This window comes from Narcine bancroftii, chromosome 4, assembly GCF_036971445.1.
Source record: "Narcine bancroftii isolate sNarBan1 chromosome 4, sNarBan1.hap1, whole genome shotgun sequence".
Classification (NCBI taxonomy): domain Eukaryota; kingdom Metazoa; phylum Chordata; class Chondrichthyes; order Torpediniformes; family Narcinidae; genus Narcine; species Narcine bancroftii.
In genome coordinates this window covers 231,033,286-231,051,128 of record NC_091472.1, presented here as the reverse complement: position 1 = coordinate 231,051,128, position 17,843 = coordinate 231,033,286, and the positions used below count along the sequence as shown (strand labels likewise).

The following is a 17,843-nucleotide window of genomic DNA, read 5'->3' as shown; positions in this document are numbered from 1 at the left end:
TGGTGACATCATTGCCTGCTAAGGAGGCAGCAAGTCCCAGGACAAGAATAAACTCCAGAGGGTTGTTAACTCGGCCTGCGACATCACAGACACCAAACTTCACTCCATCGAGGACATCTACATGAGGCGGTGTCTTATAAAAGCAGCCTCTATCCTCAAAGACCCCCACCACCCAGGCCAAGCCCTCTTCACTCTGCTACCACTGGGAAAAAGGTACAGGAGCCTAAAGATGAGCACTCAATGGCACAAGGACAGCTTCTTCCCCGCAACATCAGATACCTGAATAATCAATGAACTTTTCATGCACGATTATTTTTATTGATTGTTGAAAGTGGTTTATATGAATGTTTGCACTATAATGCTGCCACACTACACTGAATTTCGTAACTTGTTCAAGGCAATAACTTCTGATTCTGAACTCCTGCAGCCCAATTCACATAGCCACCCCATGCCTCTCCCTTCTTCCAATAAATTCTTCTTGTGCCTTGACTTTGATGAAGGATCCACCCAAAGCCCCATTCTCTCTGATTGACCAATTTTGCTATTTCAATCTTTTTATCTTTGAGTAGGTGTCAGGTTTCCAGTATTTCCAGTTTCCTTGACCAGCTCAAATTCTTTGTCTCCAGGAATGTGAGAAATTTTCAGTGCCCCTGTTCTTTATTGTCAGCCCTCGCTTGATTGACTCGATGCGATTATTCTGTTCTTTTGCAGTCGGACGTGGTGCACCAGAGCGTGTTTGAACTGATACACACGGATGATCGCTCTCTGTTTCGGCGTCAGCTTCACTGGGCCCTCAACCCACCTGCCTTCCAGGAATCCAATTCCCACACGGCCGGTGAGTTACCAGTTGATTTTTACATCGGTGGCTCGTCTCACCCCACATGCACAACTTTCACTTGCATTTATCAAGCACATTTTAATGAATCAAATATCCCACGACAAGAGTAGGAACTGGCCCCAGGAGTCTGAGTGAGGGCAGGAACCAGGAACTTTGTGTGTTATGGGAGTATGGGAATCAGGCTCCGGTAGTTTGAGTAAGGCCAGGAACCAGGGAATTTTGGATGGAAATCAGAAAGGGATACTGCAAGCACTCAGCAGGTTGGATGAGAGTGATTGGGGAAGAGATGGATTGTACAAAGGAAAATGTTTTAGTTGGGCTGTTGCTGGTTTGGTTTGGCCTCAGCAATCACTCTTCCGCTCAGAGGGAAATGATTCACCCATACACTAAGAAAGCAGAGTTATGCCCTGTTCGGGACCAGAGGGCAAGGATTACTTTGTATGATTGGTTGGTGGAGCAACTCTTTATATTGGGAGCTTATGAATTTCGTAGGGCACGGTTAGCACGACACTATAATGGTGCCAGTGACCTGGGTTCGAATCCAGTGCTATCTGTAAAGAGTTTGTCGGTTCTCTCTGTATCTGTTGGGTTCTTCAGTTTCCTCCCACATTCCACAGATGTGAAAGGTTTGAAGGTTAATTGGCCACATGGGTGTATTTGAATGGCACAGGCTTGTGGGCCAGAAGCGCCTGTCACCAGGCTGCATTTCTAAACTTTTCAACTAATGTAGCTTTTCCTTACATTATTTGGAAAACATTGAAACTGGAAACTGTCCAACCAAGACAATGCACTCTCTGGCACCTGGCAGAAATCCCTACTGCCTTTGGGAGACACTGGTTTCCTTTGGATTTTTCATTCATAAAGAATGATTTAAGTTTTGAATGATGCCAGGCAACCAGTGGTAAAATACAACACCCTAACACATCATGACGACCCAGAACTTGACCCAGAAATGAATTCAAAGCGTACTATGTAATTGGTCAATCAGCCTTGAAAAGACTGTCTCCACAAGCAGGAAGCTCGTGGAGACATCATGGCTCAGGGCATTGGTGTCACGAGGGGGGTGCAGACTGCACCGGGTGACACCATCAGAGGGGGTGACACCAAAATGACTATCTATAAAATGTTTGTGCAGTGTTTCAGCAGAAATTTTATAAAAATATCCCGATAGTTACCATAGTTAATACAACAAAAACACTTTTCATAAGCCTAGCTTATGTGCATCAATAGACCTACAAGGCTAAATCTCGATGCTAATTTACTTTTTGAACCTTCTAATGCGGTCGGTCAGAGCTGTCATTATTCCCCAATTACAACGATGCTACAAATCATGTGGTTTCGTCTGCACGCGCTGCTGTTTTCGTCGCTGCTTTTGTCAAATTTTCTAGTGTTTCAGTTACAATATTGTGGTCATTAGTATTTGTGTACTGTGATGTAGTTCTTTTTTTTTGAAGACTTTATTTAAAATTTTATAACATGAATACAATAGAGAATTACATTTAAAGAAAAATTTAAAAAAATTAAAATAGTATGATTACAATATTACATCAGAAAACTACACAAAATGACCCCCCCCATTAATTGTAACACAATATTAATAGTCTAACTTAAAATTAGTCCAACCCTCCCCCCCCAAATAAAGAGTGAAGGGTTAATAAAATTAACAATTATATATGGAAAAAAATACCCACTTACAAAAAAAGAGATAAAACTTAACCTAAAAAAAATTCTAACAACAAAAAAAAATTGTCAATACTAAAATATCACGCTTAAACATATATTTAAATCAAACTTAAATACATATAATTAGCAAACGGAGTCCACTTTAACTTATAAAAAGACATCTTATCCTGAATTGAAAAAGATATCCTTTCCATAGTCAAACAAAATTTCATTTCCAAATACCACTTATCTAAAGTTAGTATATTTCTATCTTTCCAAGTAAGTGCTATACATTTCTTAGCCACGACTAAAGCTAAATAGATAAATGAAATCTGATAATCCTCTAAACCTAAATTAATTAATGATTGCATGTTCCCTAATAAAAATATATCGGGATCTAATACAAGATGGATATTATATAAACTGTTAAAAAAAGATTGAATACCTTTCCAAAACTGTTGAAATCGATCACAAAGCCAAACAATATGCAAAAAAGTATTGGCCGTCTGATCACATCGAAAACAAGAATCCAACTTACTAAGACCAAATTTTTTTAATTTCTCCGGCGTTAAATATAGCTGATGAATAAAATTATAATTAATCATCGCTAATCTAACATTAATTAATTTCCGAATACCATTCTGACAAATTTCCATCCAAGCTTTTTCAGCTATTTTATGTCCTAAATCTTTTTCCCATTTCAACTTATCTTTATCCCAGTCTTTTTTACTATCAATTTCTTGTAAAATACAATACAAATCAGATATATATCCCTTTTTTGGTATTGAAAGTACATATTCTTCAAAACTAGATTCAGGCAATAAAATCATATGTCAACCACATAACTGTTTTACAAAAGATCTTAATTGATAATATACAAATATAGAATTTGCGCTAATACCATATTTCCTTTGTAATTCGTCAAAGGAACAAAAACAACCCTCAGAAAAACAATCAGATAAATTTTTTATTCCCTTCTTTTCCCATTGTTTCAAAGTGGCATTGGAGACCGTAAAAGGAACAAGTTGATTATTACATAATGGCAATCTGCCCATGTTTAGAAATTTATGGCCAATTATCTGGTTACAAAGTAAATTGGGCTAAAAGTGAAATTTTGCCAATTTGTAAAGATGATTATTCAGTGTATAAAAATATTACAAATTTGAAGTGGACTACACAAATTAAATATTTAGGAATTAATGTTAATACGGAATTTCAAGAATTATATTCAATTAATTATTTTCCTTTAATAAAAAGGATTAAATTAGATTTGATTAGGTGGAGGGATCTACCTTTGGGTTTACTAAGGAGGATTAATACCATAAAAATGAATATTTTTCCTAGAATACAATATTTGTTTCAATCAATTCCTTATTTTTTTAAAAAAAGTTTTTTTAAGGACTTGTATAAAGCGATTAGAGAATTCTTATGGAAGGGAAAATTTCCGAGAGTAGCAATGAGAAAATTGATGTGGGATTTTCAATTTGGAGGTTTAAGATTACCGAATTTTCAGCATTATTATGAAGCAGCTCAATTCAAATTTCTTAGTGCATTAATGAATATGGACGACCCACCTAGTTGGGTAAAGATAGAAATGGCGGTTATTTTAGAAAAATTTCCTCATGAGTTTTTGTTTCGATGGAATAAAAATTTATTACGAACTTATGATGTACCAATATTGAAACATTTATTGAATTTATGGACAAGTAAACTTAAAAAAAATTGGGATTTAAAAATATATATTCTGGAAGACTGTGATGTAGTTCTTAAACAGTTTTATTTTGAATTTTGTTGTTTTCTTACTGCATTTTCACTTTAACCATGTGAAACTATGTAAATTTAAGCTGTGATATTGTAATTTAAAGGTGTAATTTTAATTTTGCTAGTTGTTTATCTCACTACTATTGCCATTACATTCAGTGATATATGGGAATTATGATCTTGAGTAACATTAGTACAAAAAAAATTGCTAAGGATTCTGTATGGTCTGGTACGGGAGGAGGTCCAAACATGGGGTGAGGGAGGGGTAACACCATGAGTTACCACACTGGGTGACACCAACCCTCGTGATACCACTGGCTCAGGCGGTTGAAGCTAGTGCTCTTTAGTCCTTCCCCCATGTGAGGCACAACCTTTCTGCCATTGTCTCCCAGGAAGAGAGATGTGGGTGATGGTTGTGGGGGGGGGGGGGGGGGGGGTGTTGTGAACTTGACTAGAGTGAGGGAGAAATGTGCATCCCACCACTCCTGAGGACGTCCTGCCCATGAATATCTAACAAAGGACACTGGAAACACATGGCAGGATTGTCAGATCTTGTGTTGGTGAACTCCCTTCCTCTGTGAAGGTTTTAAACACACTTTGTCCCAACCACTTGCATACTTCAAGCCTTCATTCTTATTTGACAGTTTTCCATTACATTTATTTAACTTGCTCTTTCTGTTTCAGCTATTCTGGAGAGCAGCAGCCTTTGCCCCAGTGTTGTCACTTATGATCCCCATCACCTTCCTCCTGAGAATTCCTCTTTTATGGAGAGGAATTTTATCTGCAGATTCCGATGTCTTTTGGACAACTCTTCAGGCTTCCTGGTAGGTAAATCATCAGATTCCTTTCTGTTCTGTGCTTTTAATTTGCTTTTCAATGTGTCATTGGCCCTTGCACAGGTGGATATTTCAAGCTACTGAACTGTAGTGAAGGTGACATGCACACAGCAAGTTCCCACAAATCTATGAAATGTATTGCGGTTGATTAAGGCTTGTGTACTAGTCTGTCATCCAGTCTTCTTCAGAACAATTCTATGGAATGCCAATTCTTTACTTTGGAGGGGAAGGGGAATCTCATCCAATGGCAGTGTCCGTGACAATGCAGCGTACCCTCAGTACTGAACAAGAATGCCAGCCTCAGTTTTATGTTCCGAGAACCTCCACCTGGAGGTGGGAATGTGGCCCAGTGAACCATGGCTGACATGTTGTCAGGGGTCAGGTTATATTATCTCTCTTCTCCTGGAGCCAGCACATCAAGGCAACTGTGAACAAGGCACTCCAATATCTATGCTTTCTAAGAGGTTTGAGGAGATGCCGTTGAATACTTTATCAAACTATTGGATGTACTGTGTAAAATATACAGTCTGGGTGCATCACAGCCTGATTTGGTAATTCAAGTGCCCAGGTTGCAAACACAACCAGGTCCATCACAGGCTCCGACCTCCAAACCATTGCAGATATCTAGGTGAGGCGCTTTCTCCAGCAGGCAGCCAACATCCTAAAGAACCCCACCCCCATCACCCTGGTCAAAACCTCTTCTCTCTTCAGGCAGAAGGTACAGAAGCCTGAAGACTAGCACCTCCATGTTCAAGAATGTTTTCTTTCCAACAGCCATCAGGCCCTTGAACCTCCCCATGCTACACTGATCAGGGACTGCCCCCAACACCACAAAAAATGGTTTTTTTTTAATTTACACATTCAGCACAGTAACAGGCCATTTCGGCCCACATGTCCGTGCCACCCAATTTACCTACATCCCCAATATGTTTCGTACGGTGGGAGGAAACTGGAGCCCCAGGGAAAACCCAGGCAGCCACGGGGAGAACACACAAACGCCTTACAGAAAGCGTGGGATTCGAACCCCTGTCCCTGTCTCTGGATCGCTGGAGCTGTAAATGCATGGAGCTGACTGCTATCTAGCATCACCCTAATTGTAAAGCCATTTTTTTTTCTTGCATTCAGGTAAGTGAAATATTTATTATCTCTCTTTAATTTCATGTATCGTATGGTACTTTTTACTTGTATCTGTTCAGCTGCAGAAAGTAAGAATTTTAGTGTGTATGTTCAATGTGTTGAACAATGAACATTATCATTATCTCAGAGCTTAAACCTCTCTTCTGCTTTTACTGATCTTTTATATATATATTATATATATATTCTAGTGTATCCACTCTTATGGTTATTGTCCCATTTCCTCTTTCCTTTCAAACCCACTGAGTGATTCTATCCCAACTACAGACGCTGAACTTCCAGGGCCGACTGAAGTTCCTGCACGGGCAGAACAAGAAAGCAGAGGATGGCACTCCCATCCCCCCACAGTTGGCTCTCTTTGCCCTGGCAACTCCCCTCCAGCCCCCGTCCATTCTGGAGATTCGGACCAAGACCCACATCTTCCAGACCAAGCACAAGTTGGACTTCACTCCTCTGGCATGTGACACCAAGTATGTTCTGTGAACTGGGCGTTGGGGCATTCCAAGGCTGGTGCTGAGGTGGAGGATTGGGGTTGGTCCAACCAGCGGGCAATTGATTGACTGTAGGTGGGGGGTGAAGGGGGCGGATGCTTGAACTCCTCAGTGCCTGTGTGAGGCTGCAGGGGAGGCAACTGCCTCAACAGGACGAGTGGTCAAACCTCCTCCATTCGGTTCATGGGCCACGTCATTCAGCTGCACGTCCTCCTTGGTTCCACTCTTCGTCACCGGAGATGTGGATCTCTGAGCTGCTCACAGCATGGGCATTCTGGCAATACAGTGGCTCAGCTAGTGAAGACACTCGCCTCAGCTCCAGGGACTTGACTTCGGGCGCTGTCTGTATGTGGTTTGCACGTCCTCCCTGTGACCATGTGGGTTTCTTCTCAGGTGCTCTGGTTTCCTCCAGCATTGCAAAGGTGTGCAGGTTAAGAGGTTAATTGGCCAGCGTAAATTGCTTCCCTCCCCCCCCCCCCCCCGCCCCAATGTGTAGGTGATAAAATCTGGGGGGAATTGACAGGTTACAAGGAAAATTAACAAGGGGTGGGATTGCTCAGGAGCCAACATGGACCCATGAGGTCAAATTGCCTACTGTGCACTTGAAGAGCTGCTGCTTGTGGATCACTAGTGTCGTCTTCAAACTCTGGGGCAATAAGATGATTCAAGATGCCTTTATTGTCATGTGATAGTCCAGAACATGTAATATTACACAAAATTGCCTTCTGCCTGCTGTAAGGCAGACAAGGTCACCATTATTGTCATCTGGCGGCCCTTTGAGTAGAAGAGAAAGAGAACCAAAAAAGAACAAGTCAGTGAATATCAGTGGATTTGCCTCCTGCCCTCACGCAGCCTCTGCAGCTGCACAGACTCCCGTTTCTTCAATCGGCCGCCCGAGCTCCAGGTCCAAACCTCCGACACCATCAGGAAGCCTTTAACATCCGAGGCCCTTCGGGAGCCCTTCTTGCCCTCAGCACCCTCTCGAATCCTGACTCCGACACCTGGTTCCCATGAACCAGTCTCCAGCAGCCCACAGCCCATGCGGGTCCCCCATCTACAAGTTGCCTGCAGCATATGCGGGTCCCTCAGCATCTGAGCCCTTTACTGATCCACTGGTGTGGTCACCATCTTGAAAGGATGATTCCCCTGCTTCTCCTCAATGGGATGTATTCTCCCCATTTCTGGAGTCCTGCTCCAGTCTGTTGCTTCCCCCACCCCCGGAGTCCGCAACCCTTTGTGGCCCTGCCGAGCATAGATCTTGCCATCTTGGGCACAGAACACATGGTTGCAGGATTTTAGTTTAAAAATAACATCAGCTCCTCTGAGAGGCCATTTAACATCTGTGTGGAGCCACCGGCACTACGACTGGGAGGTTGAACCCTATGGGGCAGCACTGCCTCTCCGCTCCCCTAGGTCCACACCAGAGTAGCACTGCTATTATGTGTTTTTGGTCTTGCTGCTGTCCCACAGGGTATAGTTGAGGGATCTTCGGAGGTAAATGTGTGCATAGATGCTGATAAGATAGGGGAGTGCCGTAAGTTCTTCACTGAATAACATGAAGTGATGGGTTGTTTTCATGTTGTCGTTACAGAGGGAAGTTTATACTGGGTTACACGGATACGGAGCTGTGCATGCGAGGCACTGGATATCAGTTCATTCATGCAGCAGATATGATGTACTGTGCTGACAATCATTTGAAGAGTGAGTACAACAAAATTACCGGCCCCTGGCACTGGGGAAGAGCCTGAAGGTGGGGAGAGACACTATGTCTGCAAAGTAGAATGAAAAGTGCAGTGTGGAAAGAATAGGTACAACTGTGTTTGGCTCCACTGCAACTGGTGATGAGAGGCGAGGGGGTGAAAGGAGGTTTTGGAAAGCAATTAAAGGTTGGTTCTAAAATGAAAGATCATAGTCTGTATCCTCGAGTTTATAGTAAAGATAAAATAGGACAATTATGTGCAATTGTGGTCATCAGACTACAGGAAAGGTATTATTAAGCTAGAAAAGGTTGACAAGAATGTTACTGGGACTGGAGCCCCTTTCACACTGGCACCTTATCCTAGTAATTAATGGCTGATATACCAGTTAAAGGGCTAGTGTGAATGCTCGCGGATCGGCAAGCAGGTGTCATATCTCCCCAAGGATGGACTGCCTAGGTAGGTAGTATCATCCCTGGAGTCATCACACACCTGTAAGCTGATTAGCCCAGTGTAAAATGGACATGGACTATCTTGGGACAAAGTAGTGACGCGTTGATGATGTTTTTGTGTGAATGCAGGAACGTGAAGGAAACAATAGATTAAAAATAAAGTATAAACTTCGTATTCAACTTACCAAATCCTGATCAATGTATTCTAATGTATTATGATCTTGTATTTAAACAAAATTTATCATGCCTAATTATAACATAATTAAGCATTATGTACCGCACAGTATGAGCCCTTTAGCCCCTGTTGTTGTGTCAACCTATATAAACCTTTATAAATTTATGAAGGACTGTGGGAAAGTAGTAGCAGCAATAAAATACATAGGTGCATAATTTATAAAGACCATGGGAAAGTCGCATAGAGAGAGAGAGAGAGCACGAGCGATTGAGTACCCGTCCTCCCAGGATTCCGTGCGACAGAGAAAGGGCTGTATACATGGAGCACTCCATGTGGGATCAATTTTTTGGTTATTTGGGTGGTTATCATTGGGTTAAATCTGGGTAAAATTACCCATGTGATCTATAATTGTGTCCTAAACTGGGGAGTATGTCTTAAGCAGTGTAGCTTTCTATAAGGCCTTAGTGTCCCTGTTAGATTAATCTTTGGTTATTTGGGGGTATTTTAGGTTAAGGTAAGTCTGGGTAAGGGTGCCATTATGCTCTGTGGTTGTGTCCTGGCCTAGTGTGCCTGCCTTCAGCAGTTCCTGGTGGTGTTTGCTGCCACCCCTTGAGGCCCCTGTGATATTCATTTTGGGTTGTTGGGGGTTTAGGATAAGGTGAAGTCTGGGTAAGGTTGTCCCTGTGATTACTGGTTGTGTCCTGTCATAGGGGGTCTGTCTTAATTCTTGCCTGGCAGAGTTAACCAGATGGACTTAAGCTCCATGTGATATTACATTGGGTTATTTGGGGGTTTAAGGATTAGGGTTAAGTCTGGGTAAGGGTGCCTTTATGCTCCCTGGTTGTGTCCTGGCCTAGAGTCTACATCAGGCAGTGCCTGTATGGGTTTGCTGTTAGGCCTTAAGGCCCTTGTGGGATTGATTTTGGGTTGTTTGGTGTTCAGGATAAGGTGAAGTCTGGGTAAGGTTGCCTCTGTGATTCCTGTTTGTGTTCTGGCCTGGGGGTCTGTCCTCAGCAGTGCCTGGCAGAGTTAGCCAGATGGACTCAAGGCCCATGTGGGATTATAATGGGTTATTTTGGGGGCGGGGGGGTTTAGGATTAGGGTTAAGTCTGGGTAAGGGTGTCTTTATGCTCTCTGGTTGTGTCCTGGCCTAGAGTCTACATCAGACAGTGCCTGTTGGAGTTTGCTGTCAGGCCTTAAGGCCCTTGTGGGATTGATTTTGAGTTGATTAGTATTTAGGATAAGGTGAGGTCTGGTTCAGGTTGCCTCTGTGATTCCTGATTGTGTCCTAACATGGGGTGTCTGTCCTGATCAGTCTTCCACTTGGGAGGCAACAAGATTGCTCGCTGGGGCAAGGCAGATGCAATGGATAAACTGATTTGGATGTTCAGACCGCATTGTAGTGGGTTACAGATGTGATTCTATCAGTGTTCCACAAAAGGGAGAAGTTTACTGGATAAAATAAAAACAAATCTGTAGTTTAATCCCTACCACCATTTCAACCGGCAGTGGTCAGATCCCAGCTGTTGTTAGCAGAGGAGTGGAAGGCTTGCTCCTCTGTTCGCTTTTGGCTCCAGTGGGCCTGTTGACCACAGGTACAGATCGTGGGATCCATGTGGAGGTAACAGGTATAGGTAAACATACCAGTGATGGGTCCCTGTGAAGGTAACAGGTATAGGTAGATGGATCAGTGGTTGGGACGTTGTGGTGGTGACATTTGAAGCAGATCAGACCTAAGGTGGGATCTCTGAGTACAAATTATTGACAGGGCTTATGCATACATAGCAGGAAGGAGGTATCTTCTTGTGTTTAACCCTGTATTGGATTATGCTGAAGAGTTGTTAACTTTTTAGATAATGAGACAGCGTGAACTTCATTCAGAATGTGGTCAGCATTGAATGGCAGAACATGCACAAGGGGGTGAATGGCCTCCTGAATTATTATTTATGTGAAGACAGGGGCATGGGTGTATTTCAGAGGGTATTAGATTACAGGGTCACAGTGAATACACATGATGGAATTGCCTCCTTCTGCAGAGGTGACGAGCTGTTACCTGATGAGTGTGGGATGGGAGTAAATGGAAAAAGCCAAGATCTAGGTGGAGCTGTCAATTTGAGTGACTGGCACATCTCCCAGGATACCCTAGGTCCGGACCTTAATTTTGTGATTCTGCTGAGGGATGAAACTAAGGTCCTGCATTTGGAACCCTTGCCTATTTGGTTCCAGAACCCTCCACAGTGACCCTCCCTTGCAGAGTGTTTGGGTAGGTTCCTGGGTGATCCAATAGTGAGAGTTTTAAGAGAAAAATTATGAGATTTTGTGGCCAGCTGCTCATTGACCCAGCACGGAACCCATCAAACACAACTCATGCTGCCAGTCACTGGTCAAGCCTGATGCTTGGAACCTTTTGTAGAAGCCTGATAGTTCCTGAACCAGTTTTGAAAACATTCAGCAATTGAGGATGGGACAATGTTTGAAAGCAGGGTGGAATTTGGAAGTTTTGTCTTTGAATATTGAAGGATAAGATTTATGGACCTTTTTCTTGAGATTGGGGAGAATGAAGTGGGTTGCATGTAAGCTGTGTGGAATGAAGATCCTTTTCTTACTGTGTCCTTTCTAATCATTTAATGTTCTTTTTCAGTGATGAAAACTGGGGAGACTGGGATGACGGTTTTCAGGCTGCTGACCAAAAGCAGCAGTTGGGTTTGGGTGCAGTCCAATGCTAGGTTGGTGTACAGAGGTGGCCAGCCTGACTCCATCATTTGCAAGCAGAGAGCCTTGACGTAAGTGCAGTCTCCATCACAGCATTTAGCTTTGATTTGCTGGCCTGACCTGTTTTCAAGGGACTTGTGGCACAGGGCATGCAGTCCATCAGTGTTTGTGTTAGCTTGGATCAGCACAAAGTTGATTATCACCTCAACAAACTCGCTCCAATACATGTGCTGTCTCCTCTTCAGCAGTTAATTCACTTCTTCACCAAGGTCTCTCTTCCTCAGTGTTTATTGGTCACTTGCACCAGAATAGTGAAAAACTTGCATGCTATCCTGGCAAGTTAACTCATAGTTAAAATACAACAGGTATTCCAAAAGTTCATGGTTTGGTGCTAAAGGGAAAAGCACATTTAAACAGCGCACAGCATCATTTTTCCAAATGAAAGGTCAACTCAAGAGTCTGATAACAATGCGAAGAAACTGTTGATAATGCATATGCCGGAATCTGGCAGTACATCCTTTCAAACTCCTGTTTGAAATGCAGGTGTTAAAAGGAGTCAGCCTTCCAGCGGTTTATGAAAGGGACATTCCTGAGAAATATCTGGTTAAGCAAAATTTTGTAACTCAAAGGCAAATGAAATGTAAAGTATTTTGATGCAACACGTTTCGATGCATGTGAGAAAAAATTAGCAAAAATTGCAAGTCAAAGTCAGTCAAAGATGTTGGAGCAGGATTTTGTAAATTGAGGAATTATGTCCACGGTGACTTTAACAATTCATTTTGCTCTGTTTGCTTTTATCCTTGGCAAATAAAACTTGAAAACCTTTGCATTCAAATTCAGATCTGACCTGGAACTAACCAGGAGTTTGCATAGTGCTGGAATGGGTAGGTTCATAAGCTAAGCAGGACAAGGGAATATGCCAGTTTCTGGTAGAATATCGAATAAAATGGGTTAGCATTGATAAGTCCAGTGCATTTTTCAATGAGGGGGATCTGAGGATAATGGCTCTGATGGATCAGAAGCAAGAGCAATGATCCTGGATGTTGGACTGGCAGCATTAAGGGATGCTGGAAGCTGATTGACTGCTTGCCTGCTCCAGGTTATGACAGGCTCTGCATCCCTGCTTTCCTAAGACACCTTTGCCTAAAGATCTGATTGAGAGGAGAATTAAGCAGTTAAGCCAGATGCATGGAGGGTCCAGCTGCAGAGATCATCTGAGGTGGAGTTAGGTCATAAATTAGATCAGCCATGATCTTATTGAATGGTGGAGCAGGCTCGATGGACCATTTTTGGCCTACTCCTGTTCCTACTTCCTATGTTCATATGTTCCTAATATCCACAGGTCAGCTATTGAGACTGCGATAATGAGCTGCAGTAAAGTCACATTGGCTGGGGAGGGAGTAATGAACCAGGAGTCTGCATAGTGGGAATGGGCAGTTTTGTAAGCTGAGCAGATTGGGGGGAGGGGTTAGGGTGGGAAATGATGGTCAATTTCTGGTAGAATATCCAATTGAATGGTGAATCATTCTTCCCTAGCACCAACCCACCACTGTCTTCATGACAAGGGGAACTGTAAGTCCCGCAGCATTGATTCCACTAGGGAAAACACCAATCTGAATCTTGGCGTGGTAACCGTGAAGGGGAGGGTCCAGGCAGACTACAATTAAGTTTCTTCTTTTTCATCTTCAGGAACGAAGAGGGCGAGGAACACCTCCGTAAGCGATCCATGGCACTCCCCTTCAGTTTTGCCACAGGAGAAGCCGTTCTGTATGAGAGCAGTCTGTTGCACTTGGATCCATCCCTGGCGAAAGGGAAAAGCGTCAAGATTAAGCAGCTTTCTGCTGGGGTGAACAGTGTGGAGCAGAATAACGGGATTAATCCTGGTTCTCTTCTGGGTGCCCTGATGACTCAGAACATCTCTGCCTACATCTCACACCATGAGTCACCGTTTACCTTGGACAGTGCCTACACAGATGATTATGCTGTACTAAACGTACCTGGGGACTTCAGCCAGTTGGTCAGTGGTGGAAAGAACTCTTCCAAATCCCAGGAGGTGGTGCGAGGCCAGGATGATGCACTGGTGGCAATCATGGACCTTCTGTCCGAACAGAATCTTGATGAGAATGACCTCTGCGACACTCTCCAAAACCTGGAAGTGGAACAGGCAGAGTTGGAGCAATGGAAGGAGACTTTAATGAAAATGAACAGCAGCCCTCGTTTTTCGGATGATATGAATGAGGTCTTCACCACTGATTTTATACTGTCTTGTGTTGAAGACATGCTGTTAAAAGACAATGCAAAAGGGAATGAATTCCTCCAAGTAGGTTTGAACTGCACGGAAGGAAACTTAATCCGGCCTGCTCAACAAAGCCTCTGTGGATCCATGGAACAAAAGCCATTTGGATTTGATAACCAGATTCCAACTAGGGTCAACTGTTGTAACTTGATGATGGACAACCCAGTTATCCGCACCCCACAGAACACATTGACACCTCTCTGTCAAACATCAGTAATGTCTGATCCACAGAACCCATCCATGCCTGTCCGTCAAACCCCAGTGCTGCCATGCCCTCAGAAGGTACCAGTTTCTCAGCCACACCTTACAACCTCATTTGGATCTCCCAATGCATGTGTGACCCAGCAGCAAATTAAAACTCAGAATCCTTTTCCGACCGTTTCGAGAACAGACTTGGGGAATTCTCTGGCACCTGACTCATTGGGCTCTGTTTCATATGGTGCTCAGCAGCCATGCAGGGGTGGTGCGCAGAGGATGAGTTGTGGCAGGCAGACTCACCTTCTGCATGAGCACGCGGGGAATAGGTCACCCACGCAGATGCCGCAGAGGGATTGGCAGCCGGGGCCCAACTGTGTAGGAGCGAATGTGGTGCAGGACGTGTACTCCGTGAACACTGCACAGCAGCATGCTCCACAGTGGCCGGCAATGCAGAGCGGACAGCTGGCCTCTGTACAGCCCTATGCAGCCCGAGACGCCAGGCGGCTGCCATTGCCGCAGTCTTCCTGCAGGTTTGTGCAGGGACCCGAGGACAAGGTTACCACTGCAGCTTACCCAGACCAGAGTCATGCTGATCAACTTCACTACAGCTACAACGAAGCTATCGACCAAAGCACATCAGTGAACCAGCTCCCAGCAGGAGTGCCTCTCAACTGCAGTAGCAGCTGCATGTTTGCCTCTTGTCAGTACCAAAGTCATACGTCTATTGGGAGGAATGGACTGACATTCCCAGGCAATAGCAGCACTGCCCCTGTACCTCCATACGGTAAAGTTAAGGCATCCCCAAATCGCAGTCCCCTGAGGCCAACTTGTTGTTGTGAGAATGAGGCGACCAGTCCCACCATGGGATCAGCCATGCCCAATGGGGAAGTGACTGCTTATCAATCTTCCTGTCAGTTTGAGCCAACCTTCGCTCATCTGCCGGAGGGTTCCATCTGTGAGATTCCACCAGGCCCAGTCACCTGGAATTACAGTCATTTCAAGGTGAGGACCAATTCATCATAAGCCTGTAGTTTCCAAGAATTTATATCAAATATTTATTTTTGGTCTGCTGCAGGGGTGTATACCGCACACTACATGCAGGATCGAAGGGTATCTTATCATACCATGTACGTGTCACAGGCTGATGCCTCTGTGTACCGAATATTCTGTATACTGACTGCAGGGGTGTGGAATCTGTGGAATTCATTGCCACAGAGGGCAGTAGAGGCAGGTTCATTAAATATATTTAAGAGGGAATTAGATATATTTCTTCAGTATAAGGGTATTAAAGGTTACGGAGAGAAGGCGGGAACGGGGTACTGAACTTTAAGATCAGCCATGATCTCGTTGAATGGCGGAGCAGGCTCGAAGGGTCGAATGACCTACTCCTGCTCCTATCTTCTATGTTTCTATGTGTGTGTACTGCACACCACATGCAGGATCGAAGGGTATCTTATCATACCATGTACGTGTCACAGGCTGATGCTTCTGCTTTTTGAACTGCCCTGCAGCTGGAGGCTGTTTTTTTTTTTTGTTCTGAGTAACTCTACAATGGACAGGATTGTGCTCCTGTGCCGAGATCTGAGTATTAATTCAGGCCAGCAATTGGCTGCTTGGGTCAAGTGCACAGCATGTGCTTCTAAATATAAGTTTTGTACCTCTTATTCGCAGATGATTCAATGGGCAATTCCAGTGTAGGGCTGCAAGTGGTACCATCTTGCTTTCAACTAAAGTGAAAATGTTTTGGTGGTGGCATTAATTTGTCAGTGAGAACGAAATAGGATAAAAGGTGGGATTGGCGGGGGTGATGCGCCTGCTGACCCTCCCTGCCAACATGAAGAGTTTTGGGTCTGAGATCAAGTCTCTGAATAGTCGAAGTGTTCCCATCAGTGCAGCCCTCTGTTTCCTTGATGTCCTCTCGTGCCCAAAGGTAGGAGACGGGAGGTTGGGACGGAGCCTCAAGATTCGAGGGAGGAGAGAGCAGTGAATTTTTAGAATACTCTGCCCAAAAAAGCAATAGAGGCTGCCTTTATTAAAACAGAAATACAGTTAAACCCCCAGTGTCTGGCATCTATGGGGATTGGGGGTAGATGCTAGATAAGTGAATTTCCCAGTTGCTTGAGATTGCGTATTGTGTGGATTGACAAACTAATCACTAGGATAACAATTTTAAACTTGCGTATTTTCTAACTTAATAATGCAATTTTTTTTGCCGGTTGCTTGAATTCCGGGTAACGGGGATTTTACTGCAGAAAGGTTTTTGAATAATAAGGGTTATGGGGAAAGGGCAGGTTGGTGGAGGTCCGTGAGTCGGACAATATTATTGAATAGAGGAGCATGTTCCGCAGACCCGATTGCCTGCTCCTATTTCTGATGCTATTTCTGATGCTCTCTTCCAGCAGGGACAAGCTCTGAACTGAGGGAATGAAATATTTGGGGTCCAGACTCTTTTTACCAAGAGCCCCATGCCGTCTGCTGCTTGTGTTTGATTGGACTGAACAAGTTAGAACCTGAGGTGCACAAAAGCTTGATAGTGTTTCCAATAAACTGGCCTTTCGGATCAAGGAGAAAGTGACGAAAGTTGCAAATCCATCGTAAAACAAATGCCTGTATCTCAAGCATTGTTTTATCCACGTGTTTTGTGATTGATATTTCTATTTCTCTGAACAAATTATTTACATTTATATTTTTATATCAAATGCAATGGAAATCCTTTGCATCAACATTCCTGGTATAGCCACAAGTTATCCTCGTTATCCATTTTTTTGGGGCCAGGATCATAGTTTTAAACCTCTCTGCTCTCTTGTGTCTGCTTTGTGCTTTGGGAACCTTTTAATGAAGGACATGTCCAGAGGGTCATAGCCCCCAGAGCAGGCCAGCCTTCCACTGAGGACATTTTAGCTGATTGCTCAGTATTAATTGAAATGTAAAGATATTTACATTGGAACCTAAATATCCAAGTTCAGAAGAGGTGTTAGCAGGTGGGTATAAAGGCAACGAGATGGGAGGTTGACGTCCCCTCCGAATCACACTCAGAATCTTCTGAAGTTGAAACTCTTTTAAAAAAAGAACAAGGCAAACATTTCAACTTTTTAAGCTATTTATGTATTAAATCACTACTTTAAAGATGAGAATTGTGTAAAATATTGTATTTGAGGAAGATTGTGTTTTGATATTACAAATGTCCTAATAAAGAACCTATCTGTTCAGGTTAATCATCCCGAATCTTTCAGTCCTATATAATCTCCCAGTTTATTGGTGCCTTTTACATAAATGTGTTGTTTTACAAGTGTCTAAATTGTATGATTTTGCAACATTAAAGCATATTTTCAGGAGGAAAGTCTTCATCCCTGCTTTTTAACATTTTAAATGTAGATACACAGCACGGTAACCTTTCAGCCCACGAGCCCGCACTGCCCAAATATACCCAATTGATCTTCACCCCCGGTATGCTTTTCAATGATGGGAAGAAACCTGAGAACCCGGAGGAAAGCCATGCAGATGCGGGGAGAACGTACAAACTCCTCACGGACAACGGTGGATTAGAACCCCAGTCGCTGGTTAACAGCGTGGCGCTAGCTCCTGCACTAA

General features: G+C 43.5%; 1 protein-coding gene across 2 annotated transcripts in view; it reads left to right on the top strand.

The window, feature by feature from the left end:
• Positions 1-17,592, top strand: part of LOC138761702 (aryl hydrocarbon receptor-like) — a 144,965-nt gene extending 127,373 nt beyond the window's left edge. Inside the window, exons 5-11 of one of the 2 annotated variants that reach the window (XM_069934285.1) lie at positions 712-835; positions 4,946-5,085; positions 6,499-6,701; positions 8,314-8,423; positions 11,688-11,829; positions 13,448-15,254; positions 16,655-17,592. In XM_069934285.1, coding sequence (XP_069790386.1) covers positions 712-835; positions 4,946-5,085; positions 6,499-6,701; positions 8,314-8,423; positions 11,688-11,829; positions 13,448-15,254; positions 16,655-16,672 — 2,544 coding nt within the window. In that variant the 3' untranslated portion in view covers positions 16,673-17,592. Of the gene's footprint in view, positions 1-711; positions 836-4,945; positions 5,086-6,498; positions 6,702-8,313; positions 8,424-11,687; positions 11,830-13,447; positions 15,255-16,651 lie in introns of both variants that reach the window. The other variant, XM_069934284.1, reaches the window with a different exon arrangement.
• The last annotated feature ends 251 nt before the right edge of the window (positions 17,593-17,843 follow it).